Source organism: Oncorhynchus masou, chromosome 32 (genome assembly GCF_036934945.1).
Source record: "Oncorhynchus masou masou isolate Uvic2021 chromosome 32, UVic_Omas_1.1, whole genome shotgun sequence".
Taxonomy (NCBI): domain Eukaryota; kingdom Metazoa; phylum Chordata; class Actinopteri; order Salmoniformes; family Salmonidae; genus Oncorhynchus; species Oncorhynchus masou.
In genome coordinates, this window is record NC_088243.1 from 14,624,171 (window position 1) to 14,648,362 (window position 24,192).

Sequence of the window (24,192 nt, forward strand, 5' to 3'; positions counted from 1 at the left end):
CTTCATATCCAAACAGGTCTGACCCCACCTTCATATCCAAACAGGTCTGACCCCACCTTCATATCCAAACAGGTCTGACCCCACCTTCATATCCAAACAGGTCTGACCCCACCTTCATATCCAAACAGGTCTGACCCCACCTTCATATCCAAACAGGTCTGACCCCACCTTCATATCCAAACAGGTCTGACCCCCACCTTCATATCCAAACAGGTCTGACCCCACCTTCATATCCAAACAGGTCTGACCCCACCTTCATACCCAAACAGGTCTGACCCCACCTTCATACCCAAACAGGTCTGACCCCACCTTCATACCCAAACAGGTCTGACCCCACCTTCATACCCAAACAGGTCTGACCCCACCTTCATATCTAAACAGGTCTGACCCCACCTTCATATCCAAGCAGGTCTGACCCCACCTTCATATCCAAGGAGGTCTGCTAATGAGAATTTCTGCACAGTCCTAATCTACACCAGAGAATATTGAATAGCAAAAGTATGTTTTAAGGGAAAAGTGAGGCTGGTCTGAAGCTTAAAAAAGAAGGGAAATTCACATGAGCACCACAAGGCCTAACTTCACCCATGCACTACAAATGTTTTCTGGCATACAGCTTTGACCTATTACAGGAGCTATGTTGGCCTACTGTACCTCAAACAACATGTAGGCTACTACACATACGTTTTTTAGGATTAAAACATTCTCAAAGATCCTCATTGAATGATCTCCTTCCCCAGGTGCTGAGTGACTGTCGGGCGGTGCTGCTGGTGCTGGGGCCGTGGTGTGCCGACAAGGTGGCTGGCATCATGGTGAGGGAGCTGCAGAAGTACATAAAACACGAACAGGAAGAGATTAACAGGAAGTTCCTGCTCTTCACCGACACCATCCTGAGGAAGGTATGTGTGTAACGACTTACTCTTGTGTATGTTCTTTGTGTGATTCCCGTTGAGTTTGGTCTCCTGTCTTACTATGTAGGCCAAGCTGAGTTCTGTAAAGCGCTTGCGTGACATCCATTGCTGTACCTACATGTTAGAAGCAGACCACCATAGTCCCTGTGCTCAAGGAAGCGAAGGTAACTTTCCTAAATTATTACCACCCCGTAGCACTCACGTTAGTAACCATGAAGTGCTTTGAAATTCTGGCCATGGCCCACAGCAACAGCATCCTCCCAGATACCCTAGACCCACTCCAATTCGCATACTGCCCCAACAGATCCACAGATGACGCAATCTCAATCGAACTCCACACTGCCCTTTCCCACCTGGACAAAAGGAAAACCTATGTCAGAATGCCGTTCATTGACTACAGCTCAGAGTTCAACACCATAGTGCCCATGAAGCCCATCACTAAGCTAAGGACCCTGGAACTAAACACCTCCCTCTGCAACTGGATCCTGGACTTCCTGACGGGCTGCCCCCGGGTGGTAAGAGTAGGCAACAACACATCCGCCACGCTGATCCTCAACACTGGGGCCCCTCAGGGGTGTGTACTTAGTCTCCTACTGTACTCCCTGTTCACCCACGACTCCAACACCATCATTAAGTTTGCTGACGACACAGCAGTGGTAGGCTTGATCACCGACAACAATGAGACAGCCTATAGGGAGGAGGTCAGAGAACTGGCAGCCTGGTGCCAGGACAACAAGACAAAGGAGTTGATCGTGGACTACAGGAAAAGGCGGGCCGAACATGCCCCCATTAACATTGACGTGGCTGTAGTGGAGCTGATCGAGAGTTTCAAGTTCCTTGGTGTCCACATCACCAACAAACTATCATGGTCCAAACTAGAGGTCGACCGATTAATCGGAATGGGCGATTAATTAGGGCCGATTTCAAGTTTCTATAACAATTGGAAATCGGTATTTCTGGACACCGATTTGGCCGTTTTTTTTTGACACCTTTATTTAATCTTTATGTAACTAGGCAAGTCAGTTAAGAACACGTTCTTATTTTCAATGACGGCCTAGGAACAGTGGGTTTACTGCCTGTTCAGGGGCAGAACGACAGATTATCACCTTGTTAGCTTGGGGGATTCAATCTTGCAACCTTATAGTTAACAAGTCCAAAGCTCTAACCACCTGCCTCTCATTGCACTCCACGGGGAGACTGCCTGTTACGCGAATGCAGTAAGCCAAGGTAAGTTAAACTTATCTTTATAAAAAACAATCAATCAATCATAATCACTAGTTAACTACACATTGTTGATGATATTACTAGTTTATCTAGCGTGTCCTGCGTTGCATATAATTGATGCGGTATGTATCGTTGTTCCAATGTGTACCTAACCATGAACATCAATGCCTTTCTTAAAATCAATACACAGAAGTATATATATTTTAAACCTGCCTATTTAGCTAAAAGAAATCCAGGTTAGCAGGCAATATTAATTAACCAGGTGAAATTGTGTCACTTCTCTTGCGTTCATTGCGCGCAGAGTCAGTGTATATGCAACAGTTTGGGCCGCCTAATTTGCCAGAATTTTACGTAATTATGACATAACATTGAAGGTTGTGCAATGTAACAGGAATATTTAGACTAATGGATGCCACCCCTTAGATAAAATACGGAACGGTTCCGTATTTCACTGAAAGAATAAACGTCTTGTTTTCGAGATGATAGTTTCCGGATTCGACCATATTAATGACCTAAGGCTCGTATTTCTGTGTGTTATTATGTTATAACTATGATTTGATAGAGCAGTCTGACTGAGCGGTGGTAGGCAGCAGCAGGCTCGTAAGCATTCATGCAAACAGCACTTTTGTGCATTTTGCCAGCAGCTCTTTGTTGTGCATCAAGCATTGAGCTGTTTATGACTTCAAGCCTATCAACTCCCGAGATTAGGCTGGTGTAACCGATGTGAAATGGCTAGCTAGTTAGCGGGGTGCGCGCTAATAGCATTTCAAACGTCACTCGCTCTGAGACTTGGAGTGGTTGTTCCCCTTGCTCTGCATGGGTAACGCTGCTTCGAGGGTGGCTGTTGTCGTTGTGTTCCTGGTTCGAGCCCAGGGTGGCGCGAGGAGAGGGCCAGAAGCTATACTGTTACACTGGCAATACTAAAGTGCCTATAAGAACATCCAATAGTCAAAGGTTAATGAAATACAAATGGTATAGAGAGAAATAGTTCTATAATTCCTACAATAACTACAGCCTAAAACTTCTTACCTGGGAATATTGAAGACTCATGTTAAAAGGAACCACTAGCTTTCATATGTTCTGAGCAAGGAACTTAAACGTTAGCTTTCTTACATAGCACATATTGTACTTTTACTTTTGCACTTTTACTTTTTGCATTATTTAAACCAAATTGAACATTATTTATTTGAGGCTAAATTGATTTTATGGATGTATTATATTAAGTTAAAATAAGTGTTCATTCAGTATTGTTGTAATTGTCATTATTACAAATAAATGTAAAAAAACTGCCAATTAATCGGTATCGGCTTTTTTTGGTCCTCCAATAATCGCTATCGGCGTTGAAAAATCATAATCGGTCGACCTCTAGTCCAAACACACCAAGACAGTCGTGAAGAGGGCACAACAAAAACTTTTCCCCCTCTGGAAACTGAAAATATTTGGCATGGGTCCCCAGATCCTCAAAAAGTTCTACAGCTGCACCATCGAGAGCATTCTGACCAGCTCCACCAACGCCTGTTATGGCAACTGCTCGGCATCTGACCATAAGGCGCTACAGAGGGTAGTGTGTACGACCCAGTACATCACTGGGGTCAAGCTTCCTGCCATCCAGGACCTATATACCAGGCGGTGTCAGGGGAAAGCCCATAAAATTGTCAGACTCCAGTCACCCAAGTCATAGACTATTTTCTGGAGTGCCAGGTCTCAGACCAAAAGGCTCCTTAACAGCTTCTACCCCCAAGCCATAAGACATCTAAACAATGAATCAAATGGCCACCGGACTATTACATTGACCCCCCCCCCCCATTTGTTTTGTACACTGCTGCTACTCGCTGTTTATTGTCTATGCATAGTCACTTCACCCCTACCTACATGTACAAATGACCTCAACTAACCTATACCCCCGCACACTGACTCGGTACCGGTACCCCCTGTATAAAGCCTCGTTATTTTGATTATTTTTTACTTTAGTTTATTTAGTAAATATTTTCATAACACTTCTTGAACTGCACTGTTGGTTAAGGGCTTGTAAGGAAGCATTTCACGGTAAGGTCGACACTTGTTGTATAGCGGCGCATGTGACAAAGTTTGATTTGATTTGGCTACGTGACATACATGGTATTGATTGCTTTTAGTATTTTGTGTGTGTGTGTGTGTGTGTGTGTGTGTGTGTGTGTGTGTGTGTGTGTGTGTGTGTGTGTGTGTGTGTGTGTGTGTGTGTGTACAAGGGCAAGTGAATTTCCCCTCTTGGTACAGGATAGGTCCATCGGGTTTATTATGAAGTTATTTCTTCCTGGTGTCCTAGGTCCACAGGGTTTATTATGAAGTTATTTCTTCCTGGTGACCTAGGTCCACAGGGTTTATTATGAAGTTATTTCTTCCTGGTGTCCTAGGTCCACAGGGTTTATTATGAAGTTATTTCTTCCTGGTGTCCTAGGTCCACAGGGTTTATTATGAAGTTATTTCTTCCTGGTGTCCTAGGTCCACAGGGTTTATTATGAAGTTATTTCTTCCTGGTGTCCTAGGTCCACAGGGTTTATTATGAAGTTATTTCTTCCTGGTGTCCTAGGTCCACAGGGTTTATTATGAAGTTATTTCTTCCTGGTGTCCTAGGTCCACAGGGTTTATTATGAAGTTATTTCATCCTGGTGTCCTAGGTCCACAGGGTTTATTATGAAGTTATTTCTTCCTGGTGTCCTAGGTCCACAGGGTTTATTATGAAGTTATTTCTTCCTGGTGTCCTAGGTCCACGCCCTGTGTGAGGAACTCTTCTCCCCGGCCTCTCTGGACCTGAAGTTTGTGACCCCGAAGGTCATCCGTCTCCTGGAGATCCTCCATGAGTACAAGCCCTTTGAGAGGCAACAGTTTGAGAGTGTGGAGTGGTACAACAACCGCAACGAGGACAACTACGTGTCGTGGAGTGACTCGGAAGACGAAGACGAGGATGAGGAGGTGGAGGTGAAGGAGAAACCCGAGGCTAACTTCCCCTCGCCGTTCACCAACATCCTGTGTGGGATCATCTTCGTTGAGAGGCGCTACACGGCCGTCGTCCTCAACCGGTACGCATCTGGTGTTCAATGCCTATTTGGCTCAATTGTGTGATACCTCTGCTACACTGGCTCCTTGGATTGTTTCTTGTTCACTGCTTAAAAGACTAGAAGAATGAATTGAATTGTATTGATCTAAATTTGTGATTTAGCAGTATATTTTGGGTGGAGGATTTCAGTTGTCTAAATACCATTTCCATGATTACTGTCCCTCTGTGTCAGGCTAATAAAGGAAGCAGGGAAACAGGACCCGGAGTTGGCCTACATCAGCAGTAACTTCATCACGGGACACAGCATCGGAAAGAACCAGCCACGCAACAAGCAGATGGAGGTGGAGTTCAGGAAACAGGAAGAGGTGGGAACACAACATCTTGGATTGTGACATTATCCCATCTGTTTACATTGAAATTGACCTACACCTACATTAGTGTGTCTCTGCCTCTCTCGCTGCCTCTCTCTGTCTCTGCCTCTCTCTCTCTCTGCCTCTCTCTGACTCTCTCTCTTTCTGCCTCTCTCTCTCTCCCCTCCTTCCATTCAGACCTAACCATATTTCCTCATTATCTCTCAGGTTCTGCGTAAGTTCCGTGCCCACGAGACCAACCTGCTCATAGCGACCAGCATCGTGGAGGAAGGGGTAGATATTCCCAAGTGTAACCTGGTGGTGAGGTTTGACCTGCCCACTGAGTACAGGTACAGCACTGCTTGTCCATCCACTACCTTGTTGCTTCTTGCTCAATGGACTATTGGCTTCTCTTTTTGTTGTGTTTAATATTGTTGATATTGTTCCCGTTCTACATTTTGTTCCTCTTTTTTTAAGCATATAAAGTGTGTTGTGACCCCTGGTAAATACACTTTCAATAAACTTTGACTTGACTGTAGGTCCTACGTTCAGTCTAAAGGCCGAGCCAGAGCCCCTGTCTCCAACTACATCATGCTGGCTGAAAGTGAGAGGACCAAGACCTTCGAGGAAGACCTGAAGACCTACAAGGCCATAGAGAAGGTGTGGTTTTCAGAGCCTGTCCTCAAGGCCCCATTGTGTCTGTCTGAGGAACACAGGGATTCTCAGAGATTTCTTTAAGGATGCATCCCAAATGGCACCCTATAGCGTAGTGCACTGTACTGTATAGGGAACTATCTGCCTGTTTTAATTGATTTGTGTGTCTGTCCACAAGGCCCGTCCTTGGATGATATGAGAGGTCCTTGGTGTTTCTCTGCTCGTATTGTGACAACCCTAATACTGATGACTGTAGGTCTTCTCTTGACGTCTTCAGATCCTGAGAAACAAGTGTTCCAAGGCAGCGGGGGTCGGTGACTTTGAGGTGGAACCGGTGCAGGATGATGACAACATCCTGCCTCCCTACGTGCTCCGCTCTGAGGAAGGAGGGCCCCGCGTCACCATCAACACGGCTATCGGACACATCAACAGGTAAAGAGAGAACCGCCAGCCCTGCTTTGAGTCTGTGAAAGATATATACAGTTTTAAAATGGTTCTCATTGGAAACAAGGACTGAGAACAAAATATGTTTGATTTTGTTTTAATTTGGGTGTGGATGGTCTGGTGTGCTAATGACCCTCTCTCCAGATACTGTGCCCGTCTGCCCAGTGACCCGTTTACCCACCTGGCACCTAAGTGTAAGACCAAGGAGCTGAAGGATGGGCGCTACCAGTCAACCCTCTACTTGCCCATCAATTCCCCTCTACGGGTGCCCGTCGCTGTGAGTCTCAGGCTTTCCTCATTGATTTGATTTGTTGGTCTGATTGATTTGATGTGTAGGTCTGATTCACAAATGGCCGTATTGCCTATATATTCTAGCTCTGGTCAAAAGTAGTGCACTATGTAGGGAAAAGGGTGCCTTTTGGGACACTTATACAGTGCCTCCAGGTGCACAAATGGCTGTAGTAGGCTACATGGGGGTGAAATTCACCTCATCCACCGCCAATGTGTAGCATCCACTTTTTCCATTTGAGATGTCAAGATTCAGTGTGTTTTATGGATGTCTTTAAGACCTATGTACACTTTTTTTGTCATTGCAGGGGCCAATCATGAACTGTGCACGACTGGCAGAGAAGGCAGTGGCACTACTTTGTTGTGAAAATCTTCACAAAAAAGGTCAATAAATTAAACTATTTGTCAGAATATCCTTCATCATGCACTACTCTCTGCAGATAGTCCCTGATTGTATCTCTCTCTTTCTGTCACTCTCTCTCTCTCTCTCTCTCTCTCTCTCTCTCTCTCTCTCTCTCTCTCTCTCTCTCTCTCTTCAAGCTTGTGGGATTGTAACTGAATTTGCTGGGGTGTGAGGGGGGTTCAGTATTAAGGGGTCCTGGTATTAACTGCTATGCAGTGACATATTTAACTTTTTGGGCATTCTTTTTTTGCTATACTTCTACGGTAGTTAAATGGTTCTGCCTTTCTCTTCTCCAGGTGAGTTGGATGACCACTTGATGCCTGTGGGGAAAGAGACCGTGAAGTATGAGGAGGAGCTGGATCTCCATGACGAGGAGGAGACCAGTGTTCCAGGTAGACCAGGATCCACCAAGAGGAGGCAGTGCTACCCTAAAGCTGTGAGTTGTCACCACACTGAATGCTACCCTAAAGCTGTGAGTTGTCACCACACTGAATGCTACCCTAAAGCTGTGAGTTGTCACCACACTGAATGCTACCCTAAAGCTGTGAGTTGTCACCACACTGAATGCTACCCTAAAGCTGTGAGTTGTCACCACACTGAATGCTACCCTAAAGCTGTGAGTTGTCACCACACTGAATGCTACCCTAAAGCTGTGAGTTGTCACCACACTGAATGCTACCCTAAAGCTGTGAGTTGTCACCACACTGAATGCTACCCTAAAGCTGTGAGTTGTCACCACACTGAATGCTACCCTAAAGCTGTGAGTTGTCACCACACTGAATGCTACCCTAAAGCTGTGAGTTGTCACCACACTGAATGCTACCCTAAAGCTGTGAGTTGTCACCACACTGAATGCTACCCTAAAGCTGTGAGTTGTCACCACACTGAATGCTACCCTAAAGCTGTGAGTTGTCACCACACTGAATGCTACCCTAAAGCTGTGAGTTGTCACCACACTGAATGCTACCCTAAAGCTGTGAGTTGTCACCACACTGAATGCTACCCTAAAGCTGTGAGTTGTCACCACACTGAATGCTACCCTAAAGCTGTGAGTTGTCACCACACTGAATGCTACCCTAAAGCTGTGAGTTGTCACCACACTGAATGCTACCCCAAAGCTGTGAGTTGTCACCACACTGAATGCTACCCTAAAGCTGTGAGTTGTCACCACACTGAATGCTACCCTAAAGCTGTGAGTTGTCACCACACTGAATGCTACCCTAAAGCTGTGAGTTGTCACCAAACTGAATGCTACCCTAAAGCTGTGAGTTGTCACCACACTGAATGCTACCCTAAAGCTGTGAGATATCTCTACACTGGATGCTTCCCTAAAGTTGTGAGATATCTCTACACTGAATGCTACCCTGACGCTGTGAGATATCTCTACACTGGATGCTTCCCTAAAGCTGTTAGATATCTCTACACTGGATGCTTCCCTAAAGCTGTTAGATATCTCTACACTGGATGCTTCCCTAAAGCTGTGAGATATCTCTACACTGGATGCTTCCCTAAAGCTGTTAGATATCTCTACACTGGATGCTTCCCAAAGCTGTGAGATGTCTATACACTGGATGCGTCCCTAAAGCTGTGAGATATCTCTACACTGGATGCTTCCCTAAAGCTGTGAGATGTCTCTACACTGGATGCTTCCCTAAAGCTGTGAGATATCTCTACACTGGATGCGTCCCTAAAGCTGTGAGATATCTCTACACTGAATGCTTCCCTAAAGCTGTGAGATGTCTCTACACTGGATGCGTCCCTAAAGCTGTGAGATATCTCTACACTGAATGCTTCCCTAAAGCTGTGAGATATCTCTACACTGAATGCTTCCCTAAAGCTGTGAGATATCTCTACACTGGATGCTTCCCTAAAGCTGTGAGATGTCTCTACACTGGATGCTTCCCTAAAGCTGTGAGATATCTCTACACTGGATGCTTCCCTAAAGCTGTGAGATATCTCTACACTGGATGCTTCCCTAAAGCTGTGAGATATCTCTACACTGGATGCTTCCCTAAAGCTGTGAGATATCTCTACACTGAATGCTTCCCTAAAGCTGTGAGATGTCTCTACACTGGATGCGTCCCTAAAGCTGTGAGATATCTCTACACTGGATGCGTCCCTAAAGCTGTGAGATATCTCTACACTGGATGCTTCCCTAAAGCTGTGAGATGTCTCTACACTGGATGCGTCCCTAAAGCTGTTAGATATCTCTACACTGGATGCTTCCCTAAAGCTGTGAGATGTCTCTACACTGGATGCGTCCCTAAAGCTGTGAGATGTCTCTACACTGGATGCTACCCTGACGCTGTGAGATATCTCTACACTGGATGCTTCCCTAAAGCTGTGAGATGTCTCTACACTGTATGCTTCCCTAAAGCTGCTAGATATCTCTACACTGGATGCTTCCCTAAAGCTGTGAGATATCTCTACACTGGATGCTTCCCTAATGGCACCCTATTACTTTGATACAACAATGGACTACTTTGACCAGAGCCATATGGGCCGTCAGATCTGACTGTTCCTTCTGGAGCCTCTAACAGCTAGATGACCTCTGTCTCTCTCTCCTGTCCAGATACCAGAGTGTCTTCGGGACAGTTACCCTGTACCGGAGCAGTCTTACTACCTGTATGTGATTGGCATGGTCCTCACCACCCCTCTGCCCGACGAACTCAACTTCCGCCGCAGGAAGCTCTACCCTCCAGAGGACACTACCAGGTGCTTCGGCATCCTGACTGCCAAACCTATACCTCGGGTAAGGAACACACCTATTTCAGTTTCCCATTGAGGACCTGCCAGGAAACAAATCAAATATTTAGGGATGCAAACAAGCAATTCCATTTCTATTGAAACTGATAGAGAACATATTTTTTTTCTAGGAGGCAACAGCTAGACAGTAGGGCCCGCCTTGCTTTTCCACAGTTAGTATGCCCATTTATTTAAGTTTACTGTGATACTCCCTAACTAGAGGTCGACCGATTATGATTGTTCAACGGCGATACCAATTATTGGAGGACCAAAAAAGCTGATACCGATTAATCGGCCAATTTTTTTATTTGTAATAGTAATCCGTTATTTTACCAGGTAAGTTGACTGAGAACACGTTCTCATTTGCAGCAACTACCTGGGGAATAGTTACAGGGGAGAAGAGGGGGATGAAAGAGCCAATTGTAAACTGGGGATTATTAGATGACCGGGATGGTTTGAGGGCCAGATTGGTTTAAATAATGCAAAAACAAAGTGTTGGAGAAGAAAGTAAAAGTGCAATATGTGCTATGTAAGAAAGCTAACGTTTCAGTTCCTTGCTCAGAACATGAGAACATATGAAAGCTGGTGGTTCCATTTAACATGAGTCTTCAATATTCCCAGGTAAGAAGTTTTAGGTTGTAGTTATTATAGGAATTCTAGGACTATTTCCCTCTATACCATTTGTATTTCATTAACCTTTGACTATTGGATGTTCTTATAGGCACTTTAGTATTGCCAGTGTAACAGTATAGCTTCTGTCCCTCTCCTCGCTCCTCCCTGGGCTCGAACCAGCAACACAACAGCAACAGCCACCATCGAAGCAGCGTTACCCATGCAGAGCAAGGGGAACAACTACTAGAAGGCTCAGAGCGAGTGACATTTGAAACGCTATTAGCGCGCGCTAACTAGCTAGCCATTTCACTTCGGTTACACCAGCCTCATCTCGGGAGTTGATAGGCTTGAAGTCATAAACAGCGCAATGCTTGATGCACAACAAAGAGCTGCTGTCAAAACGCACAAAAGTTCTGTTTGAATGAAAGTTTACGCGCCTGCTTCTGCCGACCACCGCTCAGTCAGATACTTAGGTAGTTGTATGCTTGTATGCTCAGTCAGATTATATGCAACGCAGGACACGCTAGATAATATCTAGTAATATCATCCATGTATAGTTAACTAGTGATTATGATTGATTGTTTTTTTGCAAGAGAAGTTTAATGCTAACTAGCAACCTACCTTGGCTTGCTGCTGTTTTTTTGCAAGAGAAGTTTAATGCTAACTAGCAACCTACCTTGGCTTGCTGCAATCTCGTAACAGGTAATCTCCTTGTGGAGTGCAACGAGAGAGAGGCAGCTCGTTATTGCGCTGGACTAGTTAACTGTAAGGTTGCAAGATTATATCCCCCGAGCTGACAAGGTGAAAATCTGTCTTTCTGCCCCTGAACGAGGCAGTTAACCCACCATTCCTAGGCCGTCATTGAAAATAAGAATGTGTTCTTAACTGACTTGCCTAGTTAAATAAAGGTATATTAAAAAATATATATTAAATTGGCAAATCGGCGGCCAAAAATACTGATTTCCGATTGTTATGAACACTTGAAATCGGCCCTAATTAATCGGCCATTCCGATTAATCTGTCGACCTCTACACCTAACCCCGTCCTCCTCCCTCTCCCCAGATCCCCCACTTTCCTGTGTACACGCGGTCTGGTGAGGTGACCATCTCCATGGAGCTCCAGAAGGCTGGGTTCACTCTGAGTGCTGTCCAGCTGGACCTGATCACCAGACTACACCAGTACATCTTCTCTCACATCCTTCGCCTGGAGAAACCTGCTTTAGAGTTCAATCCCACGCAAGCTGACTCGGCCTACTGCGTTCTACCTCTCAATGTTGGTGAGTTAGTTAACCTACTGCGTTCTTCCTCTCAATGTTGGTGAGTTAGTTAACCTACTGCGTTCTACCTCTCAATGTTGGTGAGTTGGTTAACCTACTGCGTTCCACCTCTCAATGTTGGTAAGTTAGTTAACCTACTGCGTTCTACCTCTCAATGTTGGTGAGCTGGTTAACCTACTGCATTCTACCTTAATGTTGTTGGGTGAGTTAGTTCAGCCTACTGCATTCTACCTCTCAATGTTGGTGAGTTAGTTAACCTACTGCGTTCTACCTCTCAATGTTGGTGAGTTAGTTAACCTACTGCGTTCTACCTCTCAATGTTGGTGAGTTAGTTAACCTACTGCATTCTACCTCTCAATGTTGGTGAGTTAGTTCAGCCTACTGCGTTCTACTTCCCAATGTAGGTCAGTGAGACCCCAACGTTACACATAATACTGTAGGCCCTGTTTTTTAAGGACAAAATACACTGCAGCGGTGGTGATTCCGTATGTAGAATTGTTGGTAAATTAACCAAAATTGTCAGCCCATGTTGTCAGTCAATAGTACTGCTACCCGCTGTTCTTAACGTTCCGTCGGCATGGCGTGTTTTGTCCTTTAGTCCTTCATGCCGTAACTAATGAATCCCTCGTCATATAAGATCAATAACACACTGTCACCTCTTTCAGTTGAGGATTCCAACACTCTAGATTTGGATTTTAAATTCATGGAGGACATAGAGAAGTCCGAGGCTCGTGTTGGCATTCCTACCACCCAGTACACCAAGCAGAACCCCTTCACCTTCAAACTGGAAGACTACCAGGACGCTGTCATCATTCCACGGTACGCTGCTCACTACCCTCTCTGACGGAGGAGCCAATGGAGTTTTAGGTTCCAAATAACACCCTATTCCCTATATAGTGCACTTCTTTTGCCCAGGGTCCATAGGGAATAGGATGCCATTTGGGACACATCTTCACTTTTTTGATGCAACATCCAATACATTTCATATGACCCACACGATAATAAGATTATTTCAAAAATTGAAACTAGCATGGTGCAGATTTGGATGTAAACATCTCGCAAGTTTTGAGTGGCGAATTTAAAGTATATCTTCACTGTTGCATTATGCCAAACCTTGACCCCTGTCTCTCTAACCCCTGTCTCTCTTGCTCTCTCTCAGCTATCGTAACTTTGACCAGCCTCACCGTTTCTACGTGGCTGACGTTTACACAGACCTCACACCTCTCAGCAGGTTCCCGTCACCGGAGTACCAGACGTTTGCTGAGTACTACAAAACCAAGTACAACCTGGACCTGTCCAACGTAAACCAGCCACTACTGGACGTAGACCATACCTCCTCACGGTGAGAAGACGAGAAAGAGAGAGGGAGGACGAGAGAGAGAGGATGAGAGTGGATGAGAAAGGGAGGACGAGAGAGAGAGGAAGAAGATGGGAGGGAGAGGACAAGAGAGCCTGGATGAGAGGACGAGAGAGGGAGAGGACGGGAGAGAGGGGGAGGACACGAGGCAGAGGGAGGATGAGAGGGGGGAGAGGGAGATAACAAGAAAGAGAGAGAGGATGAGAGAGGGAGGACGAGAGAGCGAGGGAGAGGACTGTAGAGAAAGGGGGAGGACACGAGGGAGAGCACGAGAGGGAGAGGACAAGAGGAAGAGGGAGGGAGGATGGGAGAGAGGGAGCAGACAAGAAAGGGAGGGAGATGACTAGAGATAGAGGGGTGAAGAGGATGAGAGGGGGGAGAGGACAAGAGAACGGGTGAGGACTTAGGGGAGAGGACAAGAGGGGGAGGACGAGAGGAAGAGTTTGGGGGGAGGGGACAAGAGGGAGAGGAATAGAGGACAGGAGAGAGGACAAGAGAACGGGGGGAGGGAGAGGGGTAGCGAGGATGGAGGGGGGAGACAAGAGAGAGGGGGAGAGGACGAGAGGGAGGGAGAAGAAAATGTATCTTAATCAACTCTGCCATCATAAGGATGACCTCTGACTAGTGGCTAGTGTGGGGAGCCCTTTGTCTGTTCCTTGACACCTATACAGGTTACTGTATCTGAGAGCTACTGTTAAACTCACCCAGTGTTTGACCTCTGACATCTCACTGTAGCCTGAACCTGTTAACCCCTCGTCACCTGAACCAGAAGGGGAAAGCCCTGCCCCTCAGCAGTGCAGAGAAGAGGAAGGCCAAGTGGGAGAGTCTACAGAACAAACAGGTGATCTTGTGTACACACAGAGCCATGGCTCTATACCGGTTTATGGCTGAAGCTCTGAAAATGAACTAGATTAGTATATGTTGGAGAACACCTGTACTCCTAGGGCCCTGGTCAAACAGTGCACTGTATGGGGAAAAGGGTCTCATTTGGGACTTAACCAATGTCTGTCTAACTCCTCACTCTCCTCCCCTCCAGATCCTGGTCCCAGAGCTGTGTGCCATCCACCCCATCCCAGCCTCTCTGTGGAGGAAGGCTGTGTGTCTCCCCAGTATCCTGTATCGCCTTCACTGCCTGCTCACAGCCGAGGAGCTGAGGGCCCAGACAGCCAGCGACGCTGGAGTAGGAGCCCAGACCCTGCCCTCTGACTTCAGGTACGTCTCATCTCCATTTTCCTGGATTTCACTCCTTTTTTTCTGGTGTAAATAAAGTGTGGCGGCTCACCGTGTGAAATAAATCGGACTGGACTTGGATGAACTATCTAGGGCTGACTCCATTTAGTCGACTGGTCGGTTGTTTGGTTGATAGGCTGGTCAGATGTTGTCGATCAGTCACCAAAACATTTTTGGGGTTCATGGGGCATTGGTGCCTGTCTCAGTAGACTGATCCATTGTGGAGGACACAGAGATGGCACAGTCCATCACTCTAAGACATATGATACTGACATGGTGTATGATTGCTCATTATTTTTAAATAATATAATCTAATATTTTATAACAAGTGCGCTTTCGGTCGCTGTCCTGAAACATAATCTTCATTGTGCCGTAGAATTGGCACCTTTCCCTGTGTTGCTACAGTTGTTGGGGGCTTAAGATTCTAGATTCTAAGATTTTCTCACTTGAAAATGGCATTCCTCACAGATGTTTCATTATTTAACCTGTACACCTGTGTTGTCCTAAAACAGTGTGTTGTGCAAGAAATGTAATTAAATAATTAATGGTTCCCAAAGTTGATGAATGAATTAGGTGGTTTGAAGATGATTGTATGGTGTTATATTTAATAGATATACAGTTGAAGTCGGAAGTTTACATACAATTATGGCACATATTGCACTTTTACTTTCTTCTCCAACACTTTGTTTTTGCATTATTTAAATCAAATTGAACATGTTTCATTATTTATTTGAGGCTAAATTGATGTTATTGATGTATTATACTAAGTTAAAATATGTGTTCTTTCAGTATTGTTGTAATTGTTATTATTACAAATACATAAAAAAAATTGTCCGATTAATCGGTATCGGCTTTTTTGGTCCTCCAATAATCGGTATCGGCGTTGAAAAATCATAATTGGTCAACCTCTAGTACACACACAGCTCTCCCTCCTATACCCTCCTCTTCTTTATCTCCTTATTGTTATTATTATTAGTATTATGATCCTCATTATAATAATAAGTCATGTCATTATCATTAGTGGTCTTAGTATAGTTTCCTTGTATAACCACCATTGAGCTGTAGACCTAAGAGCGAATCCTGTTTAGTCTTAATACCGTAACTGATTTAGGCCTATAATTCAATATATAGGCTACTGTATCTATCAATCAATCATTCATGCTTTGAAATGCAATCAAGCATTTTAGTTTTAAAATTAAATAACAAAGGGAGCTTTTGAAGTCAATGTCTTCCACACATCTGACTTCTCCGTTCCCTCCTGAGCAACCAGTAAACATTCACCCGTTTCCAGTGTCTTTTTCACATCCTCCACATCAGTTTTACTGTCGACATTACTATGTTCGGAGTTAGTTATAACCAATTTATTGATGTGATTATGATCGGCTATAGCTCAGGCCTTATTGGTCACGCAATAGATGCTTACATGTTTTTACGTAAAGAGGGTAAGGTTTCAGGGAATAGGGAATGTTTTTCCTAAACAAATTAGGGATTTCTTTAACAACTTTTCAGTCAGAAACAAGTAAGAAACTAAATTGCTGAATTTTGTTGCAGCTTCAGCACGGACAGCGCAATAAACACACCCTGTGCTCTGGTGCCTTTTCTCTGTGTTAGGGAGGAGTGCGAGACAACGCGCGCCAGTCACACAGGCACTCACTGTCATTTTGTTTTAACACAGGATGACCATCGGGCTCTTTTTTGAGTAATTTCTCTTAATGTTTTTATCAAGCTGTATGCTTAAAGCATCAGACAAGCTCAGTGCATATGTAGTTGGTTTTATTCAAACACGCGGTGTCTGTCTAATATGGAAAAATAATCGTTTGGTCGAAATAACAGGACAACTCTCAGTTGACAAATATTTTTTTGTCGGACAGCCCTAGAACTATCCTTTTAAATCTAATTGCTACTTGATGTTTGGCTGTTGGATAATAGCACTCCAACACTACATAATGTCCCTAAATCTCACACGGTATCGGTCTTTATAGGTATCCAAACCTGGACTTTGGATGGAAGAAGTCCATCGACAGCAAGTCATTCATCTGTCTGCGTGATGAGGATGAGGAAGAGGAGGAGGAGGAGGAGGAAGAGGACAGCGGTGACGATAACTGTAAACAGCAGGGCCAGACTGTAGCCCCTGACCCTGGACTTGCTGCTGCTGTTTCCCAGCAACCCTTTAGTGACTGTCATGTCTCTTCTCGGCCTGAGGGGTGCGACATCCACCAACGCCCCGAAAATGACAGACAAGAGGACGAGGAGCCCCAGCAGCCAGACTCCGCCTCCTGCACTAGCATCCTCGCTAATGGCACTGCCCCCATTGCCAATGACAACGGTGACCACGGCGACCATTCACACCTTCACGACGGACGTGACAACTGCCAATGTCTCCCGGCTGGTTCTGGTTTGCCACTGGAGAACGAAAAAGAAGTATCAACAACACAAACCACTACCTCAGTTCTTCCTGTGCAGCCCTCTCTTAGCATCGAGAACCAGAATCTAACCCCAACACCCCCTCAGCCCAAGCCAGGGACCCAGCCTCCACCCCCTCACCCCCAGGCAGGGACCCAGCCTCCGCCCCCTCAGCCCGGGACCCAGTCTCCACCTCCTCCACCCCCTCAGCCCCAGCCAGGGACCCAGCCTCAACCCCCTCAGCCCCAGCCAGGTACCCAGCCTCCACCCCCTCAGCCCGGGACCCATCCTCCAGCTCCTCCACCTTCTCAGCCCCAGCCAGGGACCCAGTCTCTACCCCCTCAGCCCCAGCCAGGGACCCAGCCTCTACCCCCTCAGCCCCAGCCAGGGACCCAGCCTCTACCCCCTCAGCCCCAGCCAGGTACCCAGCCTCCACCCCCTCAGCCCGGGACCCATCCTCCAGCTCCTCCACCTTCTCAGCCCCAGCCAGGGACCCAGTCTCTACCCCCTCAGCCCCAGCCAGGGACCCAGCCTCTACCCCCTCAGCCCCAGCCCCAGCCAGGGACCCAATCTCCACCCCCTCAGCCCCAGCCAGGGACCCAGCTTTCACCCCCTCAGCCCCAGCCAGGGACCCAGCTTTCACCCCCTCAGCCCCAGCCAGGGACCCAGCCTCCACCCCCTCAGCCCCAGCCAGGGACCCAGCTTCCACCCCCCCAGCCCCAGCCTAGTGATGAATGTAGACCAGGGAGGACCTCAGAGCTCCGTGAGGGCGACGGACACCACGTGAATCAAGCTACCTCAGACTGCTGCAGCCCAGCAACGATGACGGGTCCCGCCGGCACAGCTCCCATCACCACAACACCTTTACCTGACCCCTCAGAGCCTCTAGAGACCCAGGAGATCACCACCAGCAGCTCTGTAGTGGGGGATACCCTTGGCCCCTGCTCCAAGACCCTGGGGCCCAACCCTGGGCTCATCCTTCAGGTATGGTTCAACAAGTTTTTCAGCGTTAGTTAATGGTTACTTGGGTCATTTAATTGAAGTTTTGATTGTTTTAACTAATAAATATCAGATTTTCTATCAAAATATACTTAGATATTCACATGCATACTAGACATATTCTTACTTGTCTGTTGTGGGGGAGAAAAACCACAAATATTTAGAATCAACACATCCCTCTTGTCCTCTTGTTTATTCTACTTAAATCTCTGTTCAGCAATTAAAAATATCACTTACATGTGTTTTTATTGTTTGATTCCTACCTTCAAGCCCTCAACAAAAAGTGATGGAAAAAAAGACCAGCAATCACCTGAATCTTTGTTTGTTTCTGAAGGCCCTGACCCTGTCCAACGCCAGTGACGGCTTCAACCTGGAGCGTCTGGAGATGCTGGGAGACTCCTTCCTGAAGCACGCCATCACCACCTACCTATTCTGTACCTACCCCGATGCACACGAGGGACGACTCTCCTACATGAGGAGCAAGAAGGTGAGCCTAGGGGAGGGGCGAGGGGAACGACTGACTTTTTGCTTACGTCCCAAACTGTACCCTATAGCCTTTATAGTGCACTACTTTTGATCAGGGCCAACATTAGGGCTCTGGTTAAAAGTGGCGCACTATATAGGGAATAGGGTGCCATTTGGTACGCATCCCGGGGGTCGGGGTCGAATGTTTGTCAGTGGAATGCTTTGTTTGCCTATTCGTATGAGAGTTTGTTTGTGGTTCTTTGTTTTACTGTACATTTTGTCACATAGGCCTACATTTCACCTAATGCATTCTTAGGAAGTTTGCATATGATGTATGTGTGGAATGGTGTGAATTGAATAGTTATTTTGTGTTTAACAGGTGAGCAACTGTAACCTGTATCGTCTGGGAAAGAAGAAAGGTCTTCCTTGCAGGATGGTGGTGTCCATCTTTGACCCACCGGTCAACTGGCTGCCTCCTGGCTACGTGGTCAACCAGGACAAGAGCAGCGAAGACAAATGGGACGAGGATGAGGTACGTGATGCAGTGTGTGTGTGTGTTTGTGCTCGTGCTCATGTTTGTGTGTGTTTGTTCATTTGCCTTGTGAAGTTTGTCTTACATGAGCCTTCTTAGCCTGTTTCATCACTCACTGTCTATTCTTCTCTGCTCCTCTCCTGATTTGGCCACTAGAGGGCAGGCCTATACCTTATTGCAGTGGTTCCCAAACGTTTTATAGTCCCGTACCCCTTCAAACATTCAACCTCCAGCTGCATTCCCCCTCTAGCACCAGGGTCAGCGCACTCTCAAATGTTTTTTTTTTTGCCATCATTGTAGGCCTGCCACATACACACTATACAATACATTTATTAAACATAAGAATGAGTGTGAGTTTTTGTCACAACCCGGCTCGTGGGAAGTGACAAAGAGCTCTTATAGGACCAGGGCACAAATAATAATATTATAATAATCTATAATTTTGATCTTTATTTAGCCATTTTACATATAAAACTTCATTTGTTCATCAAAAATTGTGAATAACTCAGCACAGGTTAATGAGAAGGGTGAGCTGGAAAGGATGCGCATCAAATCAAAGTTAATTTGTCACGTGCGCTGAAACCTAACAGTGAAATGCTTACTTACTAACCAATAGTGCAAAAAATGTATTAGGTGAATAATAGGTAGGTAAAGAAATAAAACAACAGTAAAAAGACAGGCTATATACAGTAGCGAGGATATAAACGTAGCGAGGCTCCATACAGACACCGGTTAGTCAGGCTGATTGAGGTAGTATGTACATGTAGATATGGTTAAAGTGACTATGCATATATGACAAACAGAGAGTAGCAGTAGCGTAAAGAGGGTTTGGCGGGTGGTGGGACACTATGCAGATAGCCCGGTTAGACAATGTGCGGGAGCACTGGTTGGTCGGGCCAATTGAGGTAGTATGTACATGAATGTATAGTTAAAGTGACCATGCAAATATGATAAACAGAGAGTAGCAGCAGCGTAAAAGAGGGGTTTGGGGGGGGTAAATGGCTTGGAGGTAAAAACACACAACTCTGCAATGTTGGGTTGTATTGGAGAGAGTCTCAGTCTTAAATAATTTTCCACACAGTCTGTGCCTGTATTTAGATTTCATGCTAGTGAGGGCCGAGAATCCACTCTCACATTGGTATGTGGTTGCAAAGGGCATTTTTACGCTGCTGCTACTCTCTGTTTATCGTATATGCATAGTCACTTTAACTATACATTCATATACATACTACCTCAATTGGGCCGGCCAACCAATGCTCCCGCACATTGTGGAATTCCCGCGAGACAGGAGCAGTTAATGTGATTGGAGGTTAATTATTTGTCTGGGCTACCTGTATTTGACATTGTGTTGTTATTTTGCTGAATACTAGATGGTTTAATTTTATTTTTGGCAATGAAACGAGGCCACCTGTCTTACTGGTATACATCAACTGGTAGGCCTATACATTACTGGTAGACCTATACATTACTGGTAGACCTATACTTTACTGGTATACATTACTGGTAGGCCTATACATTACTGGTAGCCCTATACTTTACTGGTAGACCTATACATTACTGGTATACATTACTGGTATACATCAACTGGTATACCTATACATTACTGGTAGGCCTATACATTACTGGTAGGCCTATACATTACTGGTATACATCACTGGTAGACCTATACATTACTGATAGGCCTTTACATTACTGGTAGACCTATACATTACTGGTATACATTACTGGTAGGCCTATACATTACTGGTATACATCACTGGTAGACCTATACATTACTGATAGGCCTTTACATTACTGGTAGACCTATACATTACTGGTATACATCACTGGTAGACCTATACATTACTGATAGACCTATACATTACTGGTATACATTACTGATAGACCTATACATTACTGGTATACATCACTGGTAGACCTATACATTACTGATAGGCCTATACATTACTGGTATACATCACTGGTAGACCTATACATTACTGATAGGCCTATACATTACTGGTATACATCACTGGTAGACCTATACATTACTGATAGGCCTATACATTACTGGTAGGCCTATACATTACTGGTATACATCACTGGTAGACCTATACATTACTGATAGGCCTATACATTACTGGTAGACCTATACATTACTGGTATACATTACTGGTATACATCACTGGTAGACCTATACATTACTGGTAGGCCTATACATTACTGGTATACATCACTGGTAGACCTATACATTACTGATAGACCTATACATTACTGATAGGCCTATACATTACTGATATACATTACTGATAGACCTATACATTACTGATATACATCAACTGATAGACCTATACATTACTGATAGGCCTATACATTACTGGTAGACCTATACATTACTGATAGGCCTATACATTACTGGTATACATCAACTGATAGACCTATACATTACTGATAGACCTATACATTACTGATATACATTACTGATAGACCTATACATTTCTGGTATACATCAACTGATAGACCTATACATTACTGATAGGCCTATACATTACTGGTAGACCTATACATTACTGGTATACATCAACTGATAGACCTATACATTACTGGTATTCATTACTGGTAGACCTATACATTACTGGTATACATCAACTGATAGACCTATACATTACTGGTATTCATTACTGGTAGACCTATACATTACTGGTATACATCAACTGATAGACCTATACATTACTGATAGACCTATACATTACTGATAGGCCTATACATTACTGGTATGCATTACTGGTATTCATCTACTGGTAGACCTATACATTACTGGTAGACCTATACGTTAAATCAAATCAAATTGTATTTGTCACATACACATGGTTAGCAGATGTTAATGCGAGTGTAGCGAAATGTTTCTGGTATACATTGGGGCAAAAAGGTATTTAGTCAGCCACCAATTGTGCAAGTTCTCCCACTTAAAAAGATGAGAGGCCTGTAATTTTCATCATAGGTACACTTCAACTATGACAGACAAAATGAGAAAAAAAATCCAGAAAATCACATTGTAGGATTTTTAATGAATTTATTTGCAAATTATGGTGGAAAATAAGTATTTGGTCACCTACAAACAAGCAAGATTCCTGTCTCTCACAGACCTGTAACTTCTTCTTTAAGAGGCTCCTCTGTCCTCCACTCGTTACCTGTATTAATGACACCTGTTTGAACTTGTTATCAGTATAAAATACACCTGTCCACAACCTCAAACAGTCACACTTCAAACTCCACTATGGCTAAGACCAAAGAGCTGTCAAAGGCCACCAGAAACAAAATTGTAAACCTGCACCAGGCTGGGAAGACTGAATCTGAAATAGGTAAGCAGCTTGGTTTGAATAAATCAACTGTGGGAGCAATTATTAGGAGATGGAAGACATACAAGACCACTGATAATCTCCCTTGATCTGGGGCTCCACGCAAGATCTCACCCCGTGGGGCAAAATGATCACAAGAACAGAACCACACGGTGGGACCTAGTGAATGACCTGCAGAGAGCTGTGACCAAAGTAACAAAGCCTACCATCAGTAACACACTACGCCGCCAGGGACTCAAATCCTGCAGTGCCAGACGTGTCCCCCTGCTTAGGCCAGTACATGTCCAGGCCCGTCTGAAGTTGTCTAGAGAGCATTTTGATGATCCAGAAGAAGATTGGGAGAATGTCATATGGTCAGAAGAAACCAAAATATAACTTTTTGGTAAAAACTCAACTCGTCGTGTTTCAAGGACAAAGAATGCTGAGTTGCATCCAAAGAACACCATACCTACTGTGAAGCATGGGGGTGTAAGCATCATGCTTTGGGGCTGTTTTTCTGCCAAGGGACCAGGACGACTGATCCGTGTAAAGGAAAGAATGAATTTGGCCATGTATCGTGAGATTTTGAGTGAAAACCTCCTTCCATCAGCAGGGGCATTAAAGATGAAATGTGGCTGGGTCTTTCAACATGACAATGATCCCAAACACACCGCCCGGGCAACGAAGGAGTGGCTGCTTCGTAAGAAGCATTTCAAGGTCCTGGAGTGGCCGAGCCAGTCTCCAGATCTCAACCCCATAGAAAATCTTTGGAGGGAGTTGAAAGTCTGTGTTGCCCAGCAACAGCCAATAAACATCACTGCTCTAGAGGAGATCTGCATGGAGGAATGGGCCAAAATACCAGCAACAGTGTGTGAAAACCTTTTGAAGATTTTTGAAAACGTTTAACCTCTGTCATTGCCAACAATATAACAAAGTATTGAGATAAACTTTTGTTATTGACCAAATACTTATTTTCCACCATAATTTGCAAACAAATTCATTAAAAATCCTACAATGTGATTTTCTGGATTATTTTTTTCTCATTTTGTCTGTCATAGTTGAAGTGTACCTATGATTAAAATTACAGGCTTCTCATCTTTTTAAGTGGGAGAACTTGCACAATTGGTGGCTGACTAAATACTTTTTTGCCCCACTGTACATTACTGGTATACATCAACTGGTAGACCTATACATTACTGGTAGATCTATACATTACTGGTATACATTACTGGTATACATCAACTGGTAGACCTATACATTACTGGCATACATCAACTGGTAGACCTATACATTACCGGGTTGGATGCGCGCTGTGTTAAGAAGCAGTGCGGCTTGCTTGGGTTGTGTATCGGAGGACGCATGACTTTCAACCTTCGTCTCTCCCGAGCCCGTACGGGAGTTGTAGCGATGAGACAAGATAGTAGCTACTAAACAATTGGATACCATGAAATTGGGTAGAAAAAGGGGTAACATTTAAAATAATAATAATAAAATACTTTTAGACCTATACATTACTGGTAGGCCTATACAATACTGGTATACATTACTGGTGTGCATAAGAGAGTGAGTGGTGTGTGCAACAGAGAGTGAGTGTGTGCATATGTGCATAAGAGAGTGAGTGGTGTGTGCATAAGAGAGTGAGTGGTGTGTGCAACAGAGAGTGAGTGTGTGCATTTGTGCATAAGAGAGTGAGTGGTGTGTGCATAAGAGAGTGAGTGGTGTGTGCAACAGAGAGTGAGTGTGTGCATATGTGCATAAGAGAGTGAGTGGTGTGTGCTCAGGGCCATTTTCAGCATCATGGTCTGACTGTTATTATGTTACATGTCAGACAATTAGCATTTAATGAATATGCATAGAGAACTTCCCACATGGTAAACTTCATGGGTTATTAATGATTTATAAATGTACTATTCAGGACGAAGCTTGTCAGATATTGAATTACATTAGG

The 24,192-nt window shown here is 44.8% G+C and overlaps 1 protein-coding gene across 2 annotated transcripts in view; it reads left to right on the plus strand.

Annotated features, from left to right (window-relative positions):
• Positions 1-24,192, plus strand: part of LOC135525623 (endoribonuclease Dicer-like) — a 68,338-nt gene that overhangs the window by 23,422 nt on the left and 20,724 nt on the right. The window contains exons 1-19 of one of the 2 annotated variants that reach the window (XM_064953355.1): positions 227-241; positions 738-896; positions 4,878-5,191; positions 5,402-5,534; positions 5,748-5,869; positions 6,059-6,179; positions 6,451-6,605; positions 6,762-6,894; positions 7,214-7,289; positions 7,605-7,744; positions 9,881-10,060; positions 11,728-11,941; positions 12,607-12,760; positions 13,101-13,283; positions 14,034-14,139; positions 14,335-14,510; positions 16,511-17,915; positions 18,265-18,417; positions 18,775-18,927. In XM_064953355.1, the coding sequence (XP_064809427.1) occupies positions 807-896; positions 4,878-5,191; positions 5,402-5,534; positions 5,748-5,869; positions 6,059-6,179; positions 6,451-6,605; positions 6,762-6,894; positions 7,214-7,289; positions 7,605-7,744; positions 9,881-10,060; positions 11,728-11,941; positions 12,607-12,760; positions 13,101-13,283; positions 14,034-14,139; positions 14,335-14,510; positions 16,511-17,915; positions 18,265-18,417; positions 18,775-18,927 (4,008 nt within the window). In that variant the 5' untranslated portion in view covers positions 227-241; positions 738-806. Of the gene's footprint in view, positions 1-226; positions 242-737; positions 897-4,877; positions 5,192-5,401; positions 5,535-5,747; positions 5,870-6,058; positions 6,180-6,450; positions 6,606-6,761; positions 6,895-7,213; positions 7,290-7,604; positions 7,745-9,880; positions 10,061-11,727; positions 11,942-12,606; positions 12,761-13,100; positions 13,284-14,033; positions 14,140-14,334; positions 14,511-16,510; positions 17,916-18,264; positions 18,418-18,774; positions 18,928-24,192 lie in introns of those variants that run through there. The other variant, XM_064953353.1, reaches the window with a different exon arrangement.